Source organism: Dipodomys ordii, unplaced genomic scaffold (genome assembly GCF_000151885.1).
Source record: "Dipodomys ordii isolate 6190 unplaced genomic scaffold, Dord_2.0 Scaffold157, whole genome shotgun sequence".
Classification (NCBI taxonomy): Eukaryota; Metazoa; Chordata; class Mammalia; order Rodentia; family Heteromyidae; genus Dipodomys; species Dipodomys ordii.
This window is the reverse complement of record NW_012267373.1, coordinates 5,228,625-5,249,918: the sequence shown is the minus strand read 5'-3', so window position 1 is coordinate 5,249,918 and position 21,294 is coordinate 5,228,625. Positions and strand designations below refer to the sequence as shown.

At 37.1% G+C, this 21,294-nt stretch overlaps 1 protein-coding gene across 1 annotated transcript in view; it reads right to left on the bottom strand.

Annotated features, from left to right (window-relative positions):
- Lama4 (laminin, alpha 4) overlaps window positions 1-21,294 on the bottom strand; it is a 141,077-nt gene that overhangs the window by 18,886 nt on the left and 100,897 nt on the right. The window contains exons 16-29 of the mRNA XM_013032844.1: window positions 17,150-17,266; window positions 15,171-15,350; window positions 14,093-14,232; window positions 10,332-10,505; window positions 9,539-9,684; window positions 8,979-9,141; window positions 7,957-8,090; window positions 7,166-7,337; window positions 5,943-6,074; window positions 5,174-5,316; window positions 3,386-3,524; window positions 2,813-2,950; window positions 1,065-1,198; window positions 372-536 (exon numbers count right to left, since the gene is read on the bottom strand). Of these exons, the coding sequence (XP_012888298.1) occupies window positions 372-536; window positions 1,065-1,198; window positions 2,813-2,950; window positions 3,386-3,524; window positions 5,174-5,316; window positions 5,943-6,074; window positions 7,166-7,337; window positions 7,957-8,090; window positions 8,979-9,141; window positions 9,539-9,684; window positions 10,332-10,505; window positions 14,093-14,232; window positions 15,171-15,350; window positions 17,150-17,266 (2,077 nt within the window). The remainder of the gene's footprint in view (window positions 1-371; window positions 537-1,064; window positions 1,199-2,812; window positions 2,951-3,385; window positions 3,525-5,173; window positions 5,317-5,942; window positions 6,075-7,165; window positions 7,338-7,956; window positions 8,091-8,978; window positions 9,142-9,538; window positions 9,685-10,331; window positions 10,506-14,092; window positions 14,233-15,170; window positions 15,351-17,149; window positions 17,267-21,294) is intronic.

Here is a 21,294-nt window from a genome sequence, read left to right as displayed (position 1 = left end):
GTGTGAGTGTGTGTTTGTGTGTGTGTGTGTGTGTGTGTGTGTGTGTGTGCTGGTGGTCCTGGGGCTTGAACTCAGGGTTTGGGTGCTATCCCTGAGCTTCTTTGGATCAAGGATAGTGCTCTACCACTTGAGCCACAGCACCATTTCTGGCCTTTTCTGAGTAGTTTATTGGAGATGAGTCTCATGGACTTTCCTGCCTGGGCTGGCTTCAAACTGTGATCCTTAGATCTCAGCCTTCTGAGTAGCTAAGATTACAGTGTGAGCCACCAGCGCCCAGCTTTATAATCCTCTATTTTAATAATGTAAATATTTTTAGTACTGTTTTGACCCTTCTAAATCATGCAGATTCATTAATAATAAAAGTATGATACCTGGCAAAGTAGGCATTACTTATGCAGCCGGTGAAATTAGCATACTGCGGACTGATGGGCGAGCCACCGAAGTAAAACTTCTTTTCTCCTGCTGGAGGCTGTTCTGCTTTCCCTTTGGTGAGATTCTTATTCACAAGTCTGTTTTGATCTACTATCAGTTCATATCTGCAAAATAAACAGTGTCTTTACACACAACCCAGCCACCATTTTCTCATGAAACTGAAATAAAAGATCTGGTTCATGAAAAGACCAAGACTTCTGTCAGGCTCTTCATGAGGCTCAGGATAAAATGGTTGAATATTTCTATATGTCAGGAAGACTCTTCTAACCAAGACTGGAAGCCCATAGAGTAAAGAAGTTCATGACTAGTTAATCTTGTAGAGTTTTTCTTTGGCTGAAAAATAAAAAAACAAAACAACCTAGAGAGGAACTCAAGGTGAAATGGTAGCTGGGTTATATGTAAAGACTCTTTATATTTCCGTTAAGTAACTTTATGGTGATTTATTTGGCATATCTTGAAAATTTATAGCTTTATTGGGGGGAGGAGGGGAAGACAGCACAGTGTTCCTTCTGCTATTGTTTTGACGACATGAAAAACAACAGGAGAGTGTCTTTCTGATAGCAGTGTTTGACAGGATCACTGTTCTACAAATACAGACATATGGTGGGAAGGACCAAAGTGAGGAGCTGTACCTTGTGGGTGAGATAGAAGTGATAATGAAGTGGGCAAGCCCATCATTCAGTTGCTTTTCTGCCAACTGGACCTTGATTCCCTTCACATCCATGATGACAGTTCCATTGTCCAGTGAGATGGAAAACACATCAGACTGAAAAGCGAGCACAGGTGGTTAAGTAAGAGGCTCCAGGGATTGAAACATGGACTCTTTTATAAGATTGGCTTTAAGGAAGACACATATTGTATGGGAAATTTGCTTGTGAAATGATTGCTATGAATAACAACAAACCAGTCACTTTTGCTTATATTAGTATTACTTATAATAGTAGACATGTTCCAAGGGAAAAGAAAAAGTCCTGCAATTTGAACTGCAAGGTTTGGGCAGTTTTGTCATGCTGAGAGTTGTCCTAGTTTCAATGACTTTGCTAACCTGAGCATTTCTATTCATTAGTTTCATTTAATCCTCCATAAAGGACGATATTTGTGTCTCCTGGAGGATGTAGATAGGTGGCCATGTAAGAGTTAATTTGTTAGTTTGGACTTTTAAAATACTTCCTTCTTTTTTCCATCTTTAGTTACAGGAGAGAAATTTCGAAAGTCAGAAGTCATTTCTTTTTCTGATTTTGTTTATTGCTTGTCTTAAAATATTGGCAAATGATACTCTTGCTTTTCTTTCCAGTTTCCTCTTGAATTCTATCCAAAACAGACTACTTTTTGTGAACAAAAAAGCATTAGTTAACTTACCAGATTAATCTTAAGGCAGTTTTAAGGGCAGAAAATCCTGCTAAATGCTTTCCATATATTCTCACAGACGTTACTGATTTGAAATCAGATGTAAATGTGAGATACAGGTAATGGGGACAAAAAGAAAATATCTCTTTATGTCTATATTGGTGATGACCTTTTCAGTGTTTTCTAATGGTTGGCTCTTAGCATCATCAGATCTTATTTTACTCTTGAAATAACAGTTTTGTAATGTGAGCTTAAATGTTCTGTAGGAGAAAGTGAATATGCAAGCTCTTTATCTTATACATTAAATCACACATGCATTTGTGTTCAATATGCAAATAGAGGCTCTTAACATTTTTTGTGGACTTCTTCATAAAATGTGTAAGACAAAAATACACAAATAGGCAAGAAACCAAGTAGATTGAAATACAGTTTTCAAAATATTAAATCAATAAATCTGTTATACACACACACACACACACACACATATTTTGACACAGAGTCTCACTCCGTAGCCTCTAATTCTCTGTTCTGCTGCTTCAGCCTTTGAGTGCTGAGATTATAGTCATGAACCATGATACCAGGCCTATACTTCTTTATTCAGACATTAAATAGTAAGATCTAGTAGCAGATCTAATAGATGTGAAAGTAGAAATGAGAAGATATGGAATTTTCAGATATCTGAGACAAATTTTAATGTGAAACAAAAACATTAGTAAACTTTTAAAATGACAAAGTCATATGGTTTGTTGCCATAAAACATCGAAGATGATAAATTTAAGCTACAGAAAAGAGAGACATACTTTTCCCTATCTAAGTCACAGAATCCTTGATTTCTAGCCATGACCTCTGAAGTATATCTAAATGTTTTAAGAATTCCTGGTATGTCTAATACTGTATAGTACCTGAAATAAGACACTTTTTGTATGAGAATCAAAATATGAGCTTAAACTCATTTGTTACTGAACAAAACTTATTTTCAATAGATGAAACAGTTATCAAAAAGTTTTCACAGAGAAAAAAATCAAATACTTACCCCTGAAGCATAATAGAATAGTAATCCATTTGGCTGTAATGTTCGGAAACTAAAGCCTCCTTCGAAGCCATCAAAGAAGGATATTTTCTGAGCTGAAGAAATGAAGCTTTGCCCATTGAAATATGCTCTGCGAGATATCTGTGCAACAAAAAGCAAGTACAGTGTGATTTTAGTAATTATCAAATGGTTATAAAGCCAAGTATTCATAAAAAAGGCCTTGCCTCACGGTTTCTAGAGAAGTAATTTAAGTTTTGATTTCTAGTTTATATTGAATTTTGGGCATGCCTGCCTTCCTACTATACTCTTCTATCAGAGGAGATTTTAAGTTGTCTCTTTCCTCTAACCTGAGTGACCAATGACTTTTAAGTAGCCTCTCTGTCTTCGAATGCCTGCCACACTCACAAAAAGCTACTGATCCATATGCACGAGTCAGAGGAAACACATAGCCTTTCCAGCTTGATATGGTTTTCTTCCTGCTACAAAAGAGCCTAAGATATGAATAGGATCTCAGGAAAAGCAAAAAGGGCTTTTCCAGCTGATGAACATTTTGTGTCATTTATTAAAAGTACTTACAAGAGAGTCTTCTGGGCATCCATAACCAACTCCCAAGGTTTCTGTCTGCTCCAGTAAATTGAAATCTTTCTTTTGGAACTGGAAACCCTTCATGCATCCTCTGAAGTTTATGTCCAGGAGAAGGTGTGCTCTTAGGGTCCTGGAAAAAAGATAATCAGGTCTCACGGAGGCAGCCATGATGATGATGATGTTACCCTTACCATGGAAGGCATACAGTTTGTGCTTATTTCTAATTATTAATAAAATCTTTATCGCAATTAATATTTCCATACTTTTTTAAAAGTATAAGCAATATCAAATCTTTCTCTGTAATAGTGATTTAAGTCAAGATAACTTGTATATAGTTTTTAAATTTTTTAACTTGTGTTATTACATTATTTTTATGATAACTCAGTGAGATAAAGGAAAATACTCTTATTTTATTCTTACAGATGGTCTTTAGGTTAAACTAGAGGCAAAAAATAGTCAATTCTTAGTAATATCATAAAAATTGGAAAATAAATTATTCTCTTATATTACAAATGTTAGATTAGGAACTGAAGTCAAACTTGTAAGCTTTCACTAATGTATGTGATCCCATTTGCAATGCACTATAACATGGGGAATAGATTAGGAATATCTTGCTGCTGGACCAACAGGAAAAGTAAGAAATCCTTTATCTTAGATTAGATGGCATCCTGTCCAATCCTGCCATCTTAGCACTCCTTATACATGCTGCATAGAAAATTCTCTAGAGCACATTGCATACTGAATGAATGTGAAGTTGATTTTGAGCATATTCCAATAACTTCAGTGTACCTGTGATGAACACTGACTAACCTAACAGTCCTCTGCTCTGATCAGATCACACTGAAGATTATGCTACTTGACACACCAGGGTGCACAGAAAGGTGAATGTGATGAATGGTTAAAGCTCCTATATGACATGACTGAAGGGCTGAAGAGGCTTCTCAGTTTGGAAAGGAAGTTGGGAAGACGTATTTAGACATGAAACACTGAAACATGATAATCGTGTGGTGCTGGTTTTGACTCAACACAAAGAAAAGCTTTATAATTAAAGTTACTAAATACAGAATCTTTTGCTTCCTGGAATAAGCATGTATACATGATAAATTCACTTAAACACAGTGGCATTCTGTAATGATTGAGGGCTGGATTTCATCAGAAATTCTCAAACTTGATTGCACAGAAAATCACTTGACTTGGGGAATTTTTATTTTTTTAACTATGTTTTTAACTATAACATATAGTAGAATTTCTGGAAAGTGGTCACATGCAATAGCATTTATAAAGCTCTTTGGGTTGTTCTATCAAAACCAGTAGACTGGGTTGTTAAAAGTTGCTTTTCAATTTTAAGGCTCTGTGGTTCTTTGACTATAATATGAGGGGACATTTTGAATAGGATAGAATAATGTTTCATTATTGAAGCCATATCCCCCTAGATAACTCAAAAATAAGTTTAGGACTCAAACAAAATACATATATTTTGCTTTTTTGGTTGAAGAGAAATATTGCATTAGATTGTGTTCATTTGTTTCTTTTAGACTATGTTCTAAGAGGAATTCAGTAAGTAGAGAGATCTGTGCATTACATGAATGAGATAGTAATTTAAGAACATCATAAGAACTGGCTGCAGAAGGTCTGGGGGTACATGTGTGTGCCTGCCCTATGGACATGTATAGAAGTAGCAAGTGGGGTTTCTTAAACATGTTCCTAAACGTTTCCACTTATTCAGTATTCATTAGTATAGCACTAAGAATAAATAGCTACTTAACACAAAAGCTTTACCTGGAGTGTAAAATTTCGGGGGGAGCACCTCCAATATATATATCTGTGAAAGGTATTTTCATCTTTTCATTATCCATACTCTTGACATGGCGTCTGTCAACTACTAAAATCATTTTCTTGTCATTGTGGTAAATGATTGAGATCTGTGAGAAATAATATGAAGTAAATCTTGATTCAAAGTGTTTGAAGACTTGTATATATTTTAATTATTTCATGTCTGTGTGTTCACAAAATAGGGAACAGATTTTGCTTTCTTATTCACAGACATGAAAACTCTTGTTCTTATAACTACTGTTTATACTTCCTTGGGAAGAAGAGGCAGCTAGAGACTAATAATGAGACCTATGGTTTTCCATGTCCCTTCTGAGGAGATCTGAGAAGGAACTACAGCAGGTGCCATCTTCTTTGTTGAAGTGAAATTGACATATGAAGAACTGCACATAATGAATAGGGTTCTCCATTTTTTTTTGCCAGGGCTGTTTTGAACTGGAATCCTTTTACTTAGGCTTCCCTTGGAACTTTGATCATAGACACATACAGCTTCACCTAGATTTTTATCCTTATGCTCATGCTGGCATGAAATCATGATCCTTCCAATCTCAGTCTCCTGAGTAGCAATGATTACCTGGCTTTTCAGCTGCTCTTTAGATGTGCAACTGTTCAGTTTAATTACTATTCTTCCAGTCTAACTTGACCACCTGATTTAATAATTAGATAAATCTAAGTTCAAAATATAAAACCCAAACCACCAAAAGTATGATGGCTTTACCTCATGGTATTTTGCATCATTAATCTGGGCTTTCTTCAGCGTGTCTTCGAGATGCACAGGGCCATTGCTGAATCCAAAGTCATAGAACACATGTAAGTAACCATTGTGCATTTCCAGGCTGAAAAACATACTCTGTGGAGAGAAGGAAGTTGTCAAGATGGGAGCATTTGCTTTTATGGAAGTAGAGTCAGATTTAGCTGAACTGGGAACTAATATTTTGTTATTATGAAAATTACTTTGGAAGACCAAGGAAGTCCTATGCAATTTTTACTATGAAATAAAATGATTTCTCATGGCTTTGAAATTTCTCTAAGTGAAGATTTTTTTCAATGGCTTCGAACTTCTTTTTATTAAAGTTTATTGTGTCTAAGGTTTATTATTAGCTTGCAAGAACTGACATCAGGCCAGAGAAAATTTAATAGCCAAAATTTGAGGATTTACCTTTGCCAAGGGTATAAGAAATTGAAAAACTGTATGTGATTTAGTAAGCACAGCTATTCATATGTGACTTAATTTTCCTTGCTTGTGGTAGATATCATATTCAGTTACAAGATATTCATTGCTGAATATCTTTTGAATAATTGCATCATGAAGAGTTCAACATGATTCTCAAAAATATTTAGGATATTTAATGATAACATCAACATTTACATTAAAATAAATTTTAGTGAGAGCAAAAGTTTCTGCATGCGTTATGAGAATTTTTTAAATGCTTAATTATTATTCAATACTTTATCTTTGCATAGATTTTATGACTACTTTTGAATGTTTCATGAGTACTTATGTCTATATATAGCACATCATTTACAAAGATAGATAAACCTCATACATTTTTACACACATACTTATAAAGCACTCAGTGCTCACTAAAGTGGTCAGGTCCTGACTGCTTAGGATATATGATTTAGAAAGGAGTCCAGTGTGAAATTTCTGTAGGGAGACAATACATTTTGCTCTTGGTACTGATTTTTCATGGTTTTCCTAGTCTATGAAAGGGTGTGTTTAACAAACATTGAAAAATGTAGAATGGGGAAATGCATTTCAGTACTGCTTTTATTTGCTGCAGTTGTAGCTTCTCTGAAGGGCAAACAACAGTCCAATCTTGATTTCTAAACTAGAAATTCAGTTTCATGGAATGATGTACTCAGTCTGGAAAGATACCTGGAAATGTAAACAGCAGAAAGTAAGGGAAATAAAGAAGTAGAACTTTTCGATTTACTCACTCCATTGACCATCAGGAGCACAAGGCCATGATCAGCTGGGGTTCGAACTTCTATGTCAAAGCGAGTCACTTGGCCAAATTTCCCTCTTCTTGTGATGTCCCTCACCACCGCATAACTGGAGCCATCAAAGAAGTAACTGGCAGCTCGACTCTGAGTGAAGGCCAGTTTATTTCTGAAACGGAAACAGGATCATAAAAACATTATTGTTTCTGTCATGTTTTTCAAGAGAGATCCTTTACCCCATTTTCTGGTCTCCCATTGATCCTACTTTTAAGTGAAATCTTGTTGTTTGTGTGGAAGAAATGAAGAACTTATAAGTAAGTTAACTGGGCTGGGTAAGGTGGCTTACCTTGTGTTCAGGTGGCTGAAATCTGAGCATTGTGGTTTGAAGCCAGCCCAGATAGGAAACTCTGTGAGATTCTTATTTCCAGTTAACCACTAACAAGCCAGAAGTAGAGCTGTAGATTGAGTGGTTGAGGGAAAAAGCTAAGGGACAGTGCTCAGGCCCTGAGTTCAAGCCCCAGTGCTGCCCTCCTTCTACACATAAAGTAAACGGATTTATTTTTAATGAATTTCTCTTTACCCTATATACTAAGTCTCTAGGAAACCCTTCCAGGCTGTGCTCATCTGTGGTAGAGAAAAACTGAAGAGTTTTTTTGCAGGCATGATATTGTCTAATTTCACAGTTTTCCTCAAAGCACAAGTTGGAGAATCTGTATATTGACATACACTCATCCTGCTAGCCACTCCTGCCTGTCTATCAGTCTTTAGTAACCTTCACTGTGTCTTACCTGGCACAGGGAACTGACTTGGAGGGATCCATGTGATAGATGTGCTTAAAGTTGTACAAGCTGATCACATCATTATTCAGTGTAGCTAGCTCCAGGCAGCCAGCAAAGCCAGGCAGGTTTAAGCTTGGAGGGAGCTGTGCAGCAGACAAACAAAATCAATTATCCTCTGGTCATGTTTCCCCGACACCACACAGAACAGGCCATAAAGCTGAGCGTATGTCAAGAGGACCTACTCACAGACATAGACATCTTTCTAGATCAGAGTTTGCAACAACTCGATGCCCAGTCATTGAAAGAACAGTCTGTTAATGCACACCCGAGCAGAGAATGTGGGGCCATGTGCACTCTGTGTGCTAGACAATGAATTCATGACAAAAGGCAATCCTCACATCAGTTTTATGAGGTAGGGATTACTGATCACCTACAAAGTGAGAGAGGGTGATTCTTAGTGAAGTTCAATATAGTGCCCATAAGCACTAAGAGTCCTGGAACAGACTTCCTGGAACAGCTAGATTGACTTCTCGTCCTCTAAGGCTTCTTTTGTCACTCTTCATCAGGTCTCATGGTCTCCCCTAGGTCCTACTCTCTCTGCAGTTGAGATAGGCATGTGTGAAATTGCTCATGTGCAATGTTTAAGACTAAGTCCAAAATGTGTATTGCAAGGCATTCTTGCAGCAGATGGACCATAATGATTATCTTTGCATATATCAAAATAAAATTAATTGATTTTTAAGTATTAGCTTGACTAGCATTTGACTCTATGAAAAAACAGGTAGTAGAGAATAGATATATTGGATTTATATATTCTGGTACAGAAGTCTATTTACTGAGCTGAGTTTACAACATTTTTTAGTGTTTAGTAGTCGTATAGAGGTTACAATTCCACAAGTCAGATTATGAGTATAATACATGTTGATCAATGTCATCCCTTATCATAGTTCTCCCTATGCCTATAGGGTTATAAACTATGAAAACAATCCTTGTCACTTTGTAATAAGTCAAAATGTAACTGGATGGCTTACCTTGAAGTTTGAAGGCACTCCACCAACATAAAACACCGTGTCCTCAGGACTCAGGTCCAATAAGGAATTGTTTCCCGCAAAGGTTCCCTTTTTAATAAACTTTTCTTCTGCCGTGCTACTTAGACTTGGAACTGTCAAAAACACCTTTCCATGTTTCCCTATCCTATTGAGAGAAAGGATTGACATACTTTATTAATCTGATAGTTTGCAATATATATATATATACTTCCTTAATTTGAAATTATAATTTCTCTTCATTACGAAATTGATGATTTGATCCTATTAATAAGCATTTATAGAACATGGACTGTCAATGGGAAGAGAGAAAACACACTACTTTGTAATTAACTCTTGGATTAGCCAGGTAAAATAAATCTAATAAACAGGTTACTGTTTAAAAATGATGACCATTTTTCTAACCAGTTCTTTTTCACTTAGGTGTTTGAGAAGGAATATAGAAATAATGAAAGAAGAAAAGGAAGAACATATTTATAACCTCTATAAACAGATGTGTGCTCCATACAAGGTACACACAAACCATGGACTATGCATTGCCTCACCTTTCAATCTTGACAATGCTAAAGTAAGCAGGCCAGGAACTGACAGGCTTGGAATCCAGGGGAATCTCCACATCCTTAGCCCCCAAGTTATAGACATATACCAGGTTATCATTTTTTATTGCAAGGCCCATGTATTGTCTTTTAGCCTGAAATGTTAAGAAGTCACTTAAATAAAATGCATATAAATGAATATCATCAAAACACAATCAACAGTCCAAAATATATGGTTTATATGAGCAACTTTGGCATGGATTGTTACCCAAAATTCACATTAAACTTGACATTGATATTTCCTATTCTGGACTACTATGTCTATTCTACTGTCCCTATGCTTGCTCCAAGTTCATCCTGGTAGGAAGGAGCTTGACTGAAAGTTCGTGCAAAGTTGCTAGGAAGTTAGGACACACAATTCTGGGAGTATGCAAAAATGACCAAGCTAGCCAGGGATGTCATGCATCCTGACACTGTAAATTGCTGCAGTAACTTCAAGCAGGATCAAATATAAATAGGCTGCGGTTATTCCAAAGGTCTTTGAAGTACTCTGTTCAGATTCATCAAACATAATAATAGGCTACTGCTAGGAAGCAACCCCAGAAATATCCTACATAGAGAAGGCATCCCTTGCCCTCCAATCTTGCCACAAAATTGATTTCTATCTCTTAGCTACCAGAAGGTGAGTTTGCCTGTTTGTCTAGGCAACTTTGTTTTCAGCAAGAGAAAATGCAGTTTTCCTTTTAGTATTATCCCTTCTTTTAAGTTCTTATATGCTAAAAAAAAAGTTTTTTATGCTTACGCTTTTGCTTCCAAGGTAGAGAACGAACTGATCTGCAATCTCAGCCACGTCTGGCTGTCTCACAGGAGGCTTCATGTACAGACTGAGGGATGTGAAGGCCTTTAAATCATCCATCCTGGTTTTAGGGTGCACCTCAACAGCTGACTGGCCATCAAACATCATGGAGACTTGGATCTAGAATTAGAGAAAATCATTACATTAACAAATGCCCTGCAGAAGGGGACCACATGCATTTAAACAGTTCTCAGTGGTCTTCCTTCCTTCCTGAGGGGAAAAATCAGAGCTCTTTTGGCCTTCATTTATTTACTTTATACACTCTCCCATTATTGGAAAAAAAAAGAAATGAAGGCAGATTACAATACAGTAGTTTACACTTGAGTTGAGATAAAGCAAGAACAATAAAAGAATATCATAGATTGAAGCATGAGGATAGATAAGAATTCCATAATGAACTATATATACTTGGGTTGGGTTGGACCAAACAGCCTGAAGGGACATCTGACCTATTATGCAATTCACAATGCCCCTAATATCTGTACAAAAACTAATTAAGTATAATTAATCCTGAGTATTAATGCAGATAGAACTTTTCTCCACAGGGTCATTATTAAAGGATCATGGGTTAAGGTGTTGGAATCACCTTTAGCCATGTTTGTACAGTCAAGTCTGAACCAGCTGTGGTAGCACATGCTGGAAATCAACAAGAAGTATATAGTAGGAAGATCATGAGTTTGAGACCAGCCTGGGCAACACCTTTAGTTGGGCACCAGTGGCTTATGCCTATAATTTTTGCTACTTTGGAGACTGAGATCTGAGGATTGTGGTTCAAAGCCACCCTAGTTATAAAAATCCTTGAAATTATCATCTTCAATTAACCAGCAAAATGTCAGAAGTGGAGGTGTGACTCAAGTGGTAGAGCAACATCCTTGAGAGAAAAACTTAAAGAAGACATCAAGGCCTTTAGTTCAAGCCCTACTATTAGCACACACACACACACACACACACACACACACGAGTCTGGGACACACACACACACACACACACACACACACCACACAGGAGTCTGGACCTGGTCAGCTTGTAGGTTTGAAATGTGACTTTACCATGTAGTAACTAGGTAACCATGAACAAGTCACTTAGCTTTGTTTCCTCATTTGTAATATGCAAACAAACAATTTCTGGGAAAACGAATCAAGCTAATACCAATAAAGGGTTTCTAAATTCTTGACTCTATCATTGTAATAATTATAATTAGAAATTCCTTAAGAGGTTTCTTACAATGGTTTTCAGAAAGACATTACAACAAAGCACAATGTCAGCACATTTCTGACATGCTGAGCTAATCTGACCCTTTGGGGAATTTTAGAGTATTCAGAGACAGATCTTTCTGAATAATTGGATTTGTTTACACTAATTAATATTGATTTGGCTGATGTTGATTGCCAGGAAGCTAAAGATTCTATTCCCAAGTGATGAGAGTCCAGCTGTCCTATGTTGCCAGTTGAGTAAATATCAATACATCTGAACAAACCATCAAGCAGGATGTGAGAGTGAAGCTTTTTTGTAAGAATCAAGAGTCTGAGAAGGTGTGTTTGTAAAGTATGCTTGTAGGAAAAGCACCTCACTTTGGGGAGATGACTGTAGGCTAAGACTCTTTTTAGGAAATGCTTTTAGGTGACTAAGTCCCCAAAGCTATAATTCCATATAAATGATATTACAAGAAAGCATCCATAGAAACCTAGTATTTTCCCCTAGTACTCAGGGCCTTGAGCTTTTTTTGTTCATGGCTGGTCCTCCACCACTTGAGCCATGCCTCCAGTTCTGGCTTTTTGCTGATTAACCAAAGATAAGAGTCCTTTAGATTTGTTTACTCAAGTTCACTTTAAACTGTGATTGTTTGTTACTTAGATGGCTGAGTAACAGGAAATGTAGCTTTTAACTTAACATTTCTTTAATATACCTTAAGAGAAACCTTCTTTCAAAAATTCACTGAGCTGGGCTGGGAAGGTGGATCAGTGGTAGAATGCTTGCCTTGCATGCATGAGGCCCTGGGTTTGATTCCTCAGCACCACATAAGCAGAAAAAAAAGCCAGAAGTGGCACTGTGGCTCAAGTGGTAGAGCGCTAGCCTTGAACCGAAGGGCTGAGGGACAGCACCCAGTTCAGGCCCCACGATCGGACCAAAAAAATTCACTGAACTATCCAAATAAGGTGATATAGGGCAATTTATCAAATACCATTTAAAAGTTGGATATAGTTAGCAAGAATAATCTCCATTATTATAAAATAGTTAAGCTCTTACTCTTTCTCTACAGTGCCCTGTTCTTCATTGTGAAAATGAAAAGTGTATAATTTGGTGGTAAAAAAAGTGAGGCCAGCCCATAGATCAATAAAAATCGAACTGAAAATAGTTACCAGGCCCTACATTGCCACACCAAAAACCATTAATTATTATAATTATTATTAACTATAATTATCCAGAAGTTAAGGAACAGCTGAAGTGGTAGAACATCAGTCTTGAACAGAAAAAGCCAAGAGAGAATACAAGGCTCTGACTTTAAATCCTAACACTGGCACACACAAAAAGATATATATGTGTGTGTATGTGTGTGTAATGAGTATATATGTATGTATATATAGATGCATATGGGTTTATAGGTATATATATACATATATATGTATAGATGTGTGTATGTATATATGCTTATATACCAGTGTGTATGTGTGTTGTGTATGTGTGTTTGTATGTTGAGTTCTTCTTGCTCTGAGGTTAGGAGCAGAAATTGTTTTATCTTTTTCAGAATTTCTTCTGTGACTCTAAGAACTCTGTGTTAGATTATTGTGTCAGGATGTTTATATAAACACTGGCTCTAGTGTCCTTGTTCCTAGGTTGTTCCTGTAAAAGAAACTCAGAAATGAGTCCTTATTGTGTTTCTTCAATTAGCTGGTACTTGGATGAGGACAGCTAAGCATATGGAGTGCTCCATAAAAGCTTCACATAACCCATGTGTGGACCAGAGAATTTCTTGAAGAGGTAGGACAGATGGGCAAGATTAGAATTGTGCAGCTGTTAAGGTAGCAAATGATAATGTTGAATTGAATCTTTTTCATTAGCACTTGATTGTGTTTGTTATGTGAGCTTTGCTGACTAGATTAACTTTGCGGTTCTGAATCCATGCTACGCATTACAATATTTTAGTAACTTTAAAAAGATATCGATCTTGAGGCTGAGCACTAGTAAACTCATGTCTGTAATCCTAGATACTCAGAAGATTGCAGTTTAAAGCCTGCTCTGGCAGACAACAAATCTGAGAGACTCATATCTCCAATTAACCAGCCAAAAGCAGAAGTTGAAGTATGGCTGAAGTAATGGAGCTCCAGCCTTGAACAGGAAAAGCTGAGAGAATGCAGTGCTCTGACTGAAGCCCTAATACTGGCACACACAAAAAATACATATGTGTACACATGTGTATACGTATACATGTACATGTGTGTATATACACACATTTATGCATAGGTATATATGTACATATACATATATATGTTTGCATAGGTGTGTGTGTGTGTGTGTGTATGTGTGTGTTCTCGCTCTGGCGCAGACATTGTTTCATTTTTTTCAAAATTCCTTCTGCGATTCTAAGAACTCTGTGTGTTGGCTTATATAGAAGGGAGGTTTCAGGTCCCAGGAGCTGCCCAAGGAGTTGGAGCTCAGCTTTGTGTTCTCATTATAACTGAGTGACTATGAGACCTCTCAGCAGTTACCTTGTTGGCAACACTTCTGGTCTGAGCGATGAGCTCCCGGATCCTCTGGATGCTGGCAGAAACATTGCTTGCAGGCCGCTTCTGCTCAACAGTACGAAGCTGATCCAGGAGCTGAGGGACAACTTCCGACAGATTTCTTACTGCAGTAAAAAAGTCGCTAGAGTAAACAGCTGAATATTACATCTATTTCGGGAATCAAGTGACAAGACAACAAGCACATGATGACCTCTAGTAGAATGTGAGAAGTTATTTTTCATCCTACCAAATTAATAGTTTAAAGTCCAAGGTATAATCCATTTCTATTTTGTGATATTTAGATTACCTATTGGTATAAGTTGAAAGCAGAATAGGCTAACTTAGAAAGTGCATGGCTCAAGGGCAGGATCCATAACAAATGTACACATCTCTTTAATCACCAAGCACAGATTCCACCTGATTTCTACTATAAGTGACTTAACAGGTGCCCATGAATTCACCAGACAAAATGAAGAGAGGCAATGTTTTCCAGGAAGCCTGTGTGGGTATCACTCTGCTGCTGTTGCTGTTTCAGCAAAAGCTTCCACTGATGAAAACAACCACTATTATTATTTCACCAAGAAAAAACTTACTTCAAAGACACCTAGTATCTATTTATATGAAACGCACATTTATTTCTTATGTCTACAGACATAGGCATATAGATAGATGACTGAGTAACATTTTTCTCTTTTTCTCAATTAACTTCTACAATATTCCAATCCAAACTCCAAATGGAGCATTCTACATTTTTTTTTGTTGGTTATTAGGCTTGAACTCTGGACCTGGGTGTTGTCTCTCACTCAGCTCTTCAGCTCAAGGTGAACACTCTACCATTTGAACCACAGAGCTACTTCTGCTTCTCAGAGTGGTTTATTGGAGATAAGAGTATCACGGGCTTTCCTGTCCTAGCTGACTTTGAACCTCGATCCTCAGATCTCAGCCTCCTGAGTAGCTAGGATTATAGTTGTGAGCCACCATCACCTGGCTTCTGCTTTACATCAAAAGGTGTGTAGATTTTAATGGTTCAACTTGGATCTAAGCTGTCAACTCTAAGACATACCTGCATCTCTAGCAGAGTCCACAGCAGTGTTATAAACTGAAGAGTCAAAACTTTGAAGATTCTGTGACCAGTCTGTGAGATTGCCAGCCATGGGGCCAGTGACCCGTTGGACCTCCATCATTGCTTTGTTAGCCTCCTGGATGACCAGCTTGGACTGACCAAGGCGCAGCTGAGCATCTCCTTCCACAGAGCACAAAGACATTCACTTTGGAGTTTATTGGAGAACACCAATACTCAGTTAATCACAGGGATAAACTAGACTCAAGATTTGGAATAGTAAGGGAAATGAATATTTAAATGTATGTTAACTATAATACAATCCAAGTCTACAAAAATGCAGAGTATTAAGAATCTGCAAGACTCCAGTCTCATTAAAACCAAGAATTGACTTGAAAGGTTTTCAAATTAAGAGATAACTTTAAAAAAAATAGAGATACAAATTTCCTCAAGTGAGAGAGCCAGAGAAAATGCATATGAGATTTTGAGATTTTGAACTTAGGCTTATGTCTGAAATTCATCACAAATACCTCTTCCATTTATGGAAAAGTATTCTCCTGGGATGCTTTCGCCATAAAAATGATGCTACATTGACTACAGAAGTAAATTAATTAAAAAAGTGACTGGCTTAACAAAAAATTTATAAGAGAGTTTCAATAGTGTGATCCCATTTTGTTAAAAAAATTATGGCAGAGGCTGGGAATGTGGCTTAGTGGTAGAGCTCTTGCCTTGCATGCATGAGGCCCTGGATTCAATTCCTCAGCACCACATGAGCAGAAAAAAAAAGCCACAAGTGGCATTGTGGCTCAAGTTGTAGAGTGCTAGCCTTGAGCAAAAGAAGCTCAGGGTCAGTGCTGAGGCCCTGAGTTCAAGGCACAGGACTGGCAAAATAAAATGACAAACTGAAAATGAAAACAATGTACATTATTTTTTGTTTAAGTGATGAGACTGTGACTTTTGTCCTTTGTTTTTCTTATTTGTTATTTTGCTATTAGGGTCATGTGTTAGTTCTATAATAAAAATAATTAGATGACTTAAACGATGTTAGAGCTTCAGATTTGTAAAGCAAGGAAACAGTTCAACCTCACACACTCTGGATTCTATGATTGGTTCTGGATCTGCTTCCTCCTACTCATGCCAATTATCACAAGTTCCCTAACCTTCACCAGCTCCAGGGCTCCTATAGCCTTGAGTTAATAGTGATACTTATGTCTCACAAGCTAAGTTCTCTAGAACACTTAACTCTGTACTCAGCTTGCACAAAGCACCAATAAATAGTAGTTTGGATGCATGGCTGACAACAAAGTTTCTCCATTCACCACCACTCCCCTGGGCAGACCTTTGCTGGACTACAGTCCTGTGGCTAAGATGTGTACATTTTTATCAAAACATTCACATCTAGCACTGCCTTAATGTTCACTCTGTGGAGGAAGGCACATCTGTTTCTAATCACAGCTTTCTAAGACACTCCTGAAGTCCAGATTAGGTAAAATGTTTGCTCTTTTTTCCATTGGACTTGTTGATCTCCCTACTTAGGTGATAAGAATAACTTGATATGTAACAGAGGGAAACTGTTTAAAGGGGGGGTCAGAGAAAGTCAACAGCCAAATTAGGGCATTTTGTTAACAAGGACGGATGTTCGCTAGAAAGCAGATTGTCCAGAAGTAGAACAGCATGAACCCATTAAAACACTTCAGTATGTGCTCAGGCACAGAGGGAAATGGAAGAAAATGCTCTCAGATATAACAGTCACTTTAGGGTGATTATAGCTTTTTATACATTCCATCTTCTTTTTAGTATTTTAGGACAGTTTTTCATGGTAATGAATATTGGTTATTTTTCCCTAGAAAGGGATATTAATTCATAAAAATATTCACAAGTCCTTTTTAGAAACATATACTAAGATTGATAATTGCCTAATCCTCCCATAGAGATTAGTTTTATATACCAGTAAACAATTGAGACTTTCAAGTGAATCTTACCTCTTTCTGCTGCTTGGAGTCTCTTCACAGCATCATTTAATATGTTTTTAAGAACATCCTTTCTTGAGAGAGCTCCACTCACACGCCTGCTGGTGTCAGCTACAGCTGCTTCATTGCCTATGGAGAAGCAACAGCAAATGTACCACTGGGTTGAAGACGCCTAGAAAAAGTCTCCATTGAAACAGTGTAAATCCTGATCAACAATAGACTCATATACAATATTCTGACTACTCTGTAAATAGAGCATCATTTCACCATTTACAGTAAGAAGTACAGGATTGCAGAGAATTTGTAACACCGGTTGGGAGTGAGTTAAGATGCCATAAAACTAATTTCTTTGAGAAATAAAGCCAGAGATATGATGAATCACATCCAACAGCACAATCAATAAAAAACTGAAATTTACCTCTTTGATGATGAGTGATTATATAAAAATGTTTTATTTTATTTTATTTTATTTTTATATTTTGGTTTGGGTCCTGAATCTTTGGCTTGTACTCAGTGCCCGGGGACTGTCCCTGGGCATTTTTTTTTTTTTTTTGGCTCAAGACTAGCATGTACAACTTGAGCTATAGCCCACTCCCAGCTTTTTGGAGATAAGAGACTCATGGACTTTTCTGTCCCAGTTGGCTTTAAATGAAGGACCTCAGATCTCAACCTCTGGAATAGCTAGGATTACAAGTGTGAGCCACTTCAATAACACTTTATTAAAATCTAGCATATAACTAGAAAAGGGTACATGTTATAAATCCCTAGCTTGATGAGCACAGACAGCATTCAGGTCATGAAATAGAACATTATTAGAATACACCACGCTTCTTGGGAGTCTACACTTACCCAAGGATGGCCACTATTCTGAGTTTGATCTCTTTCTGCTGTTGTCTGGTTTTAAATTCTATTAAAAATATGATTGATGGGAAGGTGGCTCAGTGGTAGAGTGCTTGCTTTGCATGCCTGAGGCCCTGGGTTCGATTCCTCAGCACCATTTAAGCAGAAAAAGCCGGAAGTGGCGTTGTGGCTCAAGTGGTAGAGCACTAGCCTTGAGGTGAAGAGCTGAGGGACAGCGCCTATGCCCAATTTCAGGCCCCACGATGGGAAAAAAGATATGATTAATAGAATTCCCTTTTGGTCATATTCATACCAGCATTCGTTATTGTTAGTTTTATTTTCATATTGGCCACTCTACCTGGGATAAGGTAGAATCCAGTGTTGTTTTGATTTGCATTTCCTAAGGCTAGAGATGTTGAGTATTTATGTATTTACTGATACATTTTACTTCTTCTTCTGAGAAATATCTCTTTAAGTCATTAGCCCATTTATTAATTAGGTTGTTGTTGAGGGTTAATTTTTTTAGAGTTTGATTTTTTGAGCTTTGAATATATTTTGTATATTAGAATTTTGTCTGATGTATAACTGATAAAAATCTTTTCCCACTCTATGAGCTTTCTATTTAGCTTGTTAGTTATATCCTTTGCCATGAAGAAACTTTTAAGTTTGATGAAATCTCATTTATCTAGTCTTTCTTTGATTTGTTGTGACTTTGGGTCTTTACTTAGAAAGTTTTGACCTGTGCTTAGGAGCTCTAGTGTTTACTACCCCTTCCTGTAACATTTTCATGGTTTCTGGCTTTACATTAAGGTCTTTGATTCATTTTAAATTGTTTCTGTGCAAGGTGATACAGAATGATCTCATTTCAGTATTCTGCATGTGGATAGCAATTTTGTCAGCACCATTTGTTGTAAAGGCTGTCTTTCTTCCAATCTATATTTTTGGCTTCCTTATCAAATATTACATGGCAATAGGTCTATGGGTTTGGTGGGAATTTAAGCTTGTCCAACAACTCTGGAAAGCAGTATGAAGATTCTTCAAAAAATAAACATAGATTTCCCTGTGACCTAGCAATTTCAATTCTGGGCATTGATCCAATAGAGCACAAACAAGGCAACACTGCTACCAGTACAACCATGTTCATTGCAACATTATTTACCATAGCCAAGATATTGATACCCCTCAATGGGTGAATGGATTAAGGAAATGTGGTATATATCCTCAATGAAATTCTACTTATTCATCAGAAAGAATCATATTGTACCATTCATAAGGAAATGGAAAGACTTGGAAAAAATTACATTAATTGAAGTTAAGTCAGACTCAGAGAAACATAGGTTGCATGCTTTCCTTCTTTTGTGGTAGCTAAAATGTGCCTATAAACACACTAGATGATAAACAAGGGGTTACAAATGAATTAACTATGGAGAGCACACATAGTGTAATTCTTTAAAAAGAGTTGTTGTCAAAGCCCAACAAAATAAGCACCAGGAAATGAGTACTTGCAAGATGGGAAGATGGGGTGGAAGGGAGTGGTGTAGAAGAATGAAAGGAGGAAGGGGAGAGAATGCAGGCAGAAGTTCACTGTATATACCACAGAATTGAAAAATATAAGGGGAAAGGGAGGTTGGACTGGGATGAAGATGTGGAAGTGATGCCACAGATAAAGATGCATTATATATATAAATTGCTTTGCTAAATGGCAAAAGATTCAACCTAAAATTAAGAAAATTGAGGGAGGAGGTAGATTGGGAGGGGTGGGTGAGGATGTTGAAAGAGGAGACATTGATCAAGATGCACTGTATTTATAAACTGCTTTGGTGAATGGCATCCTTTGTACAACTTCTTGAAGATAAAAATACTTTAATAAAAGATGGCTTGGGGCATAAAAAGATATGATTAAGTACTGTAATCTTTCATTTTTGTTTAGCATTCTAAGGTTATTAGTTCTGATACCTTATAGTTTCAAGTCTTCCAACTTACATTCTTCAAGATTATTTCTTTTGGCTATTAAAAATTCCTCCCTATTTTCTTTTTTTTACATTTTATTTTATTGTAAAGATGCTGTACAGAGGGGTTACAGTTACATGAATAAGGCAATGAGTACATTACTTGTCGATAACTGTTACCCCTTCCTTTGTTGTTGTCCCAGTATCCCTTCCCTCCCCCACCTCCCACACTCCTCCCCACCCTTTCCCACCCCCTCACCCCTTAACCCCCCCTAAAGTTGTAAAGTTTGTTTCCAATATTCTGTCCTGTGGGTATAATTGTTGCAATGGGTCATCCTTTGTCCTTGTTTCAGCATTTTGTTATACCCCTTCTCCTCCCCAGATCAGACAAATGTATATACAAAATGCAAGGTACCAAAATCAAGTACAGTGACAACAGAACATATGCTATAGGGAGAGAAACATGCAAAGGAAACAAACAAAAAAGAAATCACATAGTACATTTAACACAATAAAGACAGACTTCTTGTGTCCATATCTTTCCTCCCTATTTTCAAGGAAACTCTAGAATCATGCTACTCACATACACAGACACACAGACACACACACCTTATAGTTTACTTGGTATAGTATTACATTTCATCTGTAGTTAACTTTGGCATCAATAGTTATTTTTGCCAAGTGAGTCTTCTCCATAAATATGGTTTTTAAAAATATTCTTAAATTATCTAATATTCTAAATATCATCTAATAGTCTAAATTATCCAATGGCTAAATATTCTAAAATTATTATAATTTCTTTTTTGCCACTTCTGGCACTTGAACTCAAGGCTTGGGTACTGCCCCTGAGCTTCTTTTGCCTAAGGCTAACACTCTAACACTTGTGCCAAAGTACCACTTCCAGCTTTTTCTGTTTATGTAGTACAGAGGAATTGAACCCAGGGCTTCATACATGCTAGGCAAGCACTCTACTACTAAGGCACATTCTTGGCCCTCTTAAATTCTTTAAAATACTCTTAAAATATTCTTCTTTATACTTTAACCTCTTATTTAGAACATCTTTTCTTTAAAGTTCTTTTTTGTTTTTTGTTTTATTTTATTTGTGAACATACTGTACAGAGGGGTTACAATTACATGGGCAGGATAATGCGTACATTTCTTGCCAAGCATTGCAGCCTCCTCCTTTGTTTACCCTTCACATCCCTTCCCAGCATCTCCCCTACCCCCCCAGTCCCAATACTTCCCCTCCCCCCCCACCAACATTGTAAAGCTCGTTTTGGACATGACAACTTGTACTTCTCATTGTTGTAACAGGTCCACCTGTATCCTTAAACGACTTGTTTTTCCCCATCTCCTCCACAAGTTATA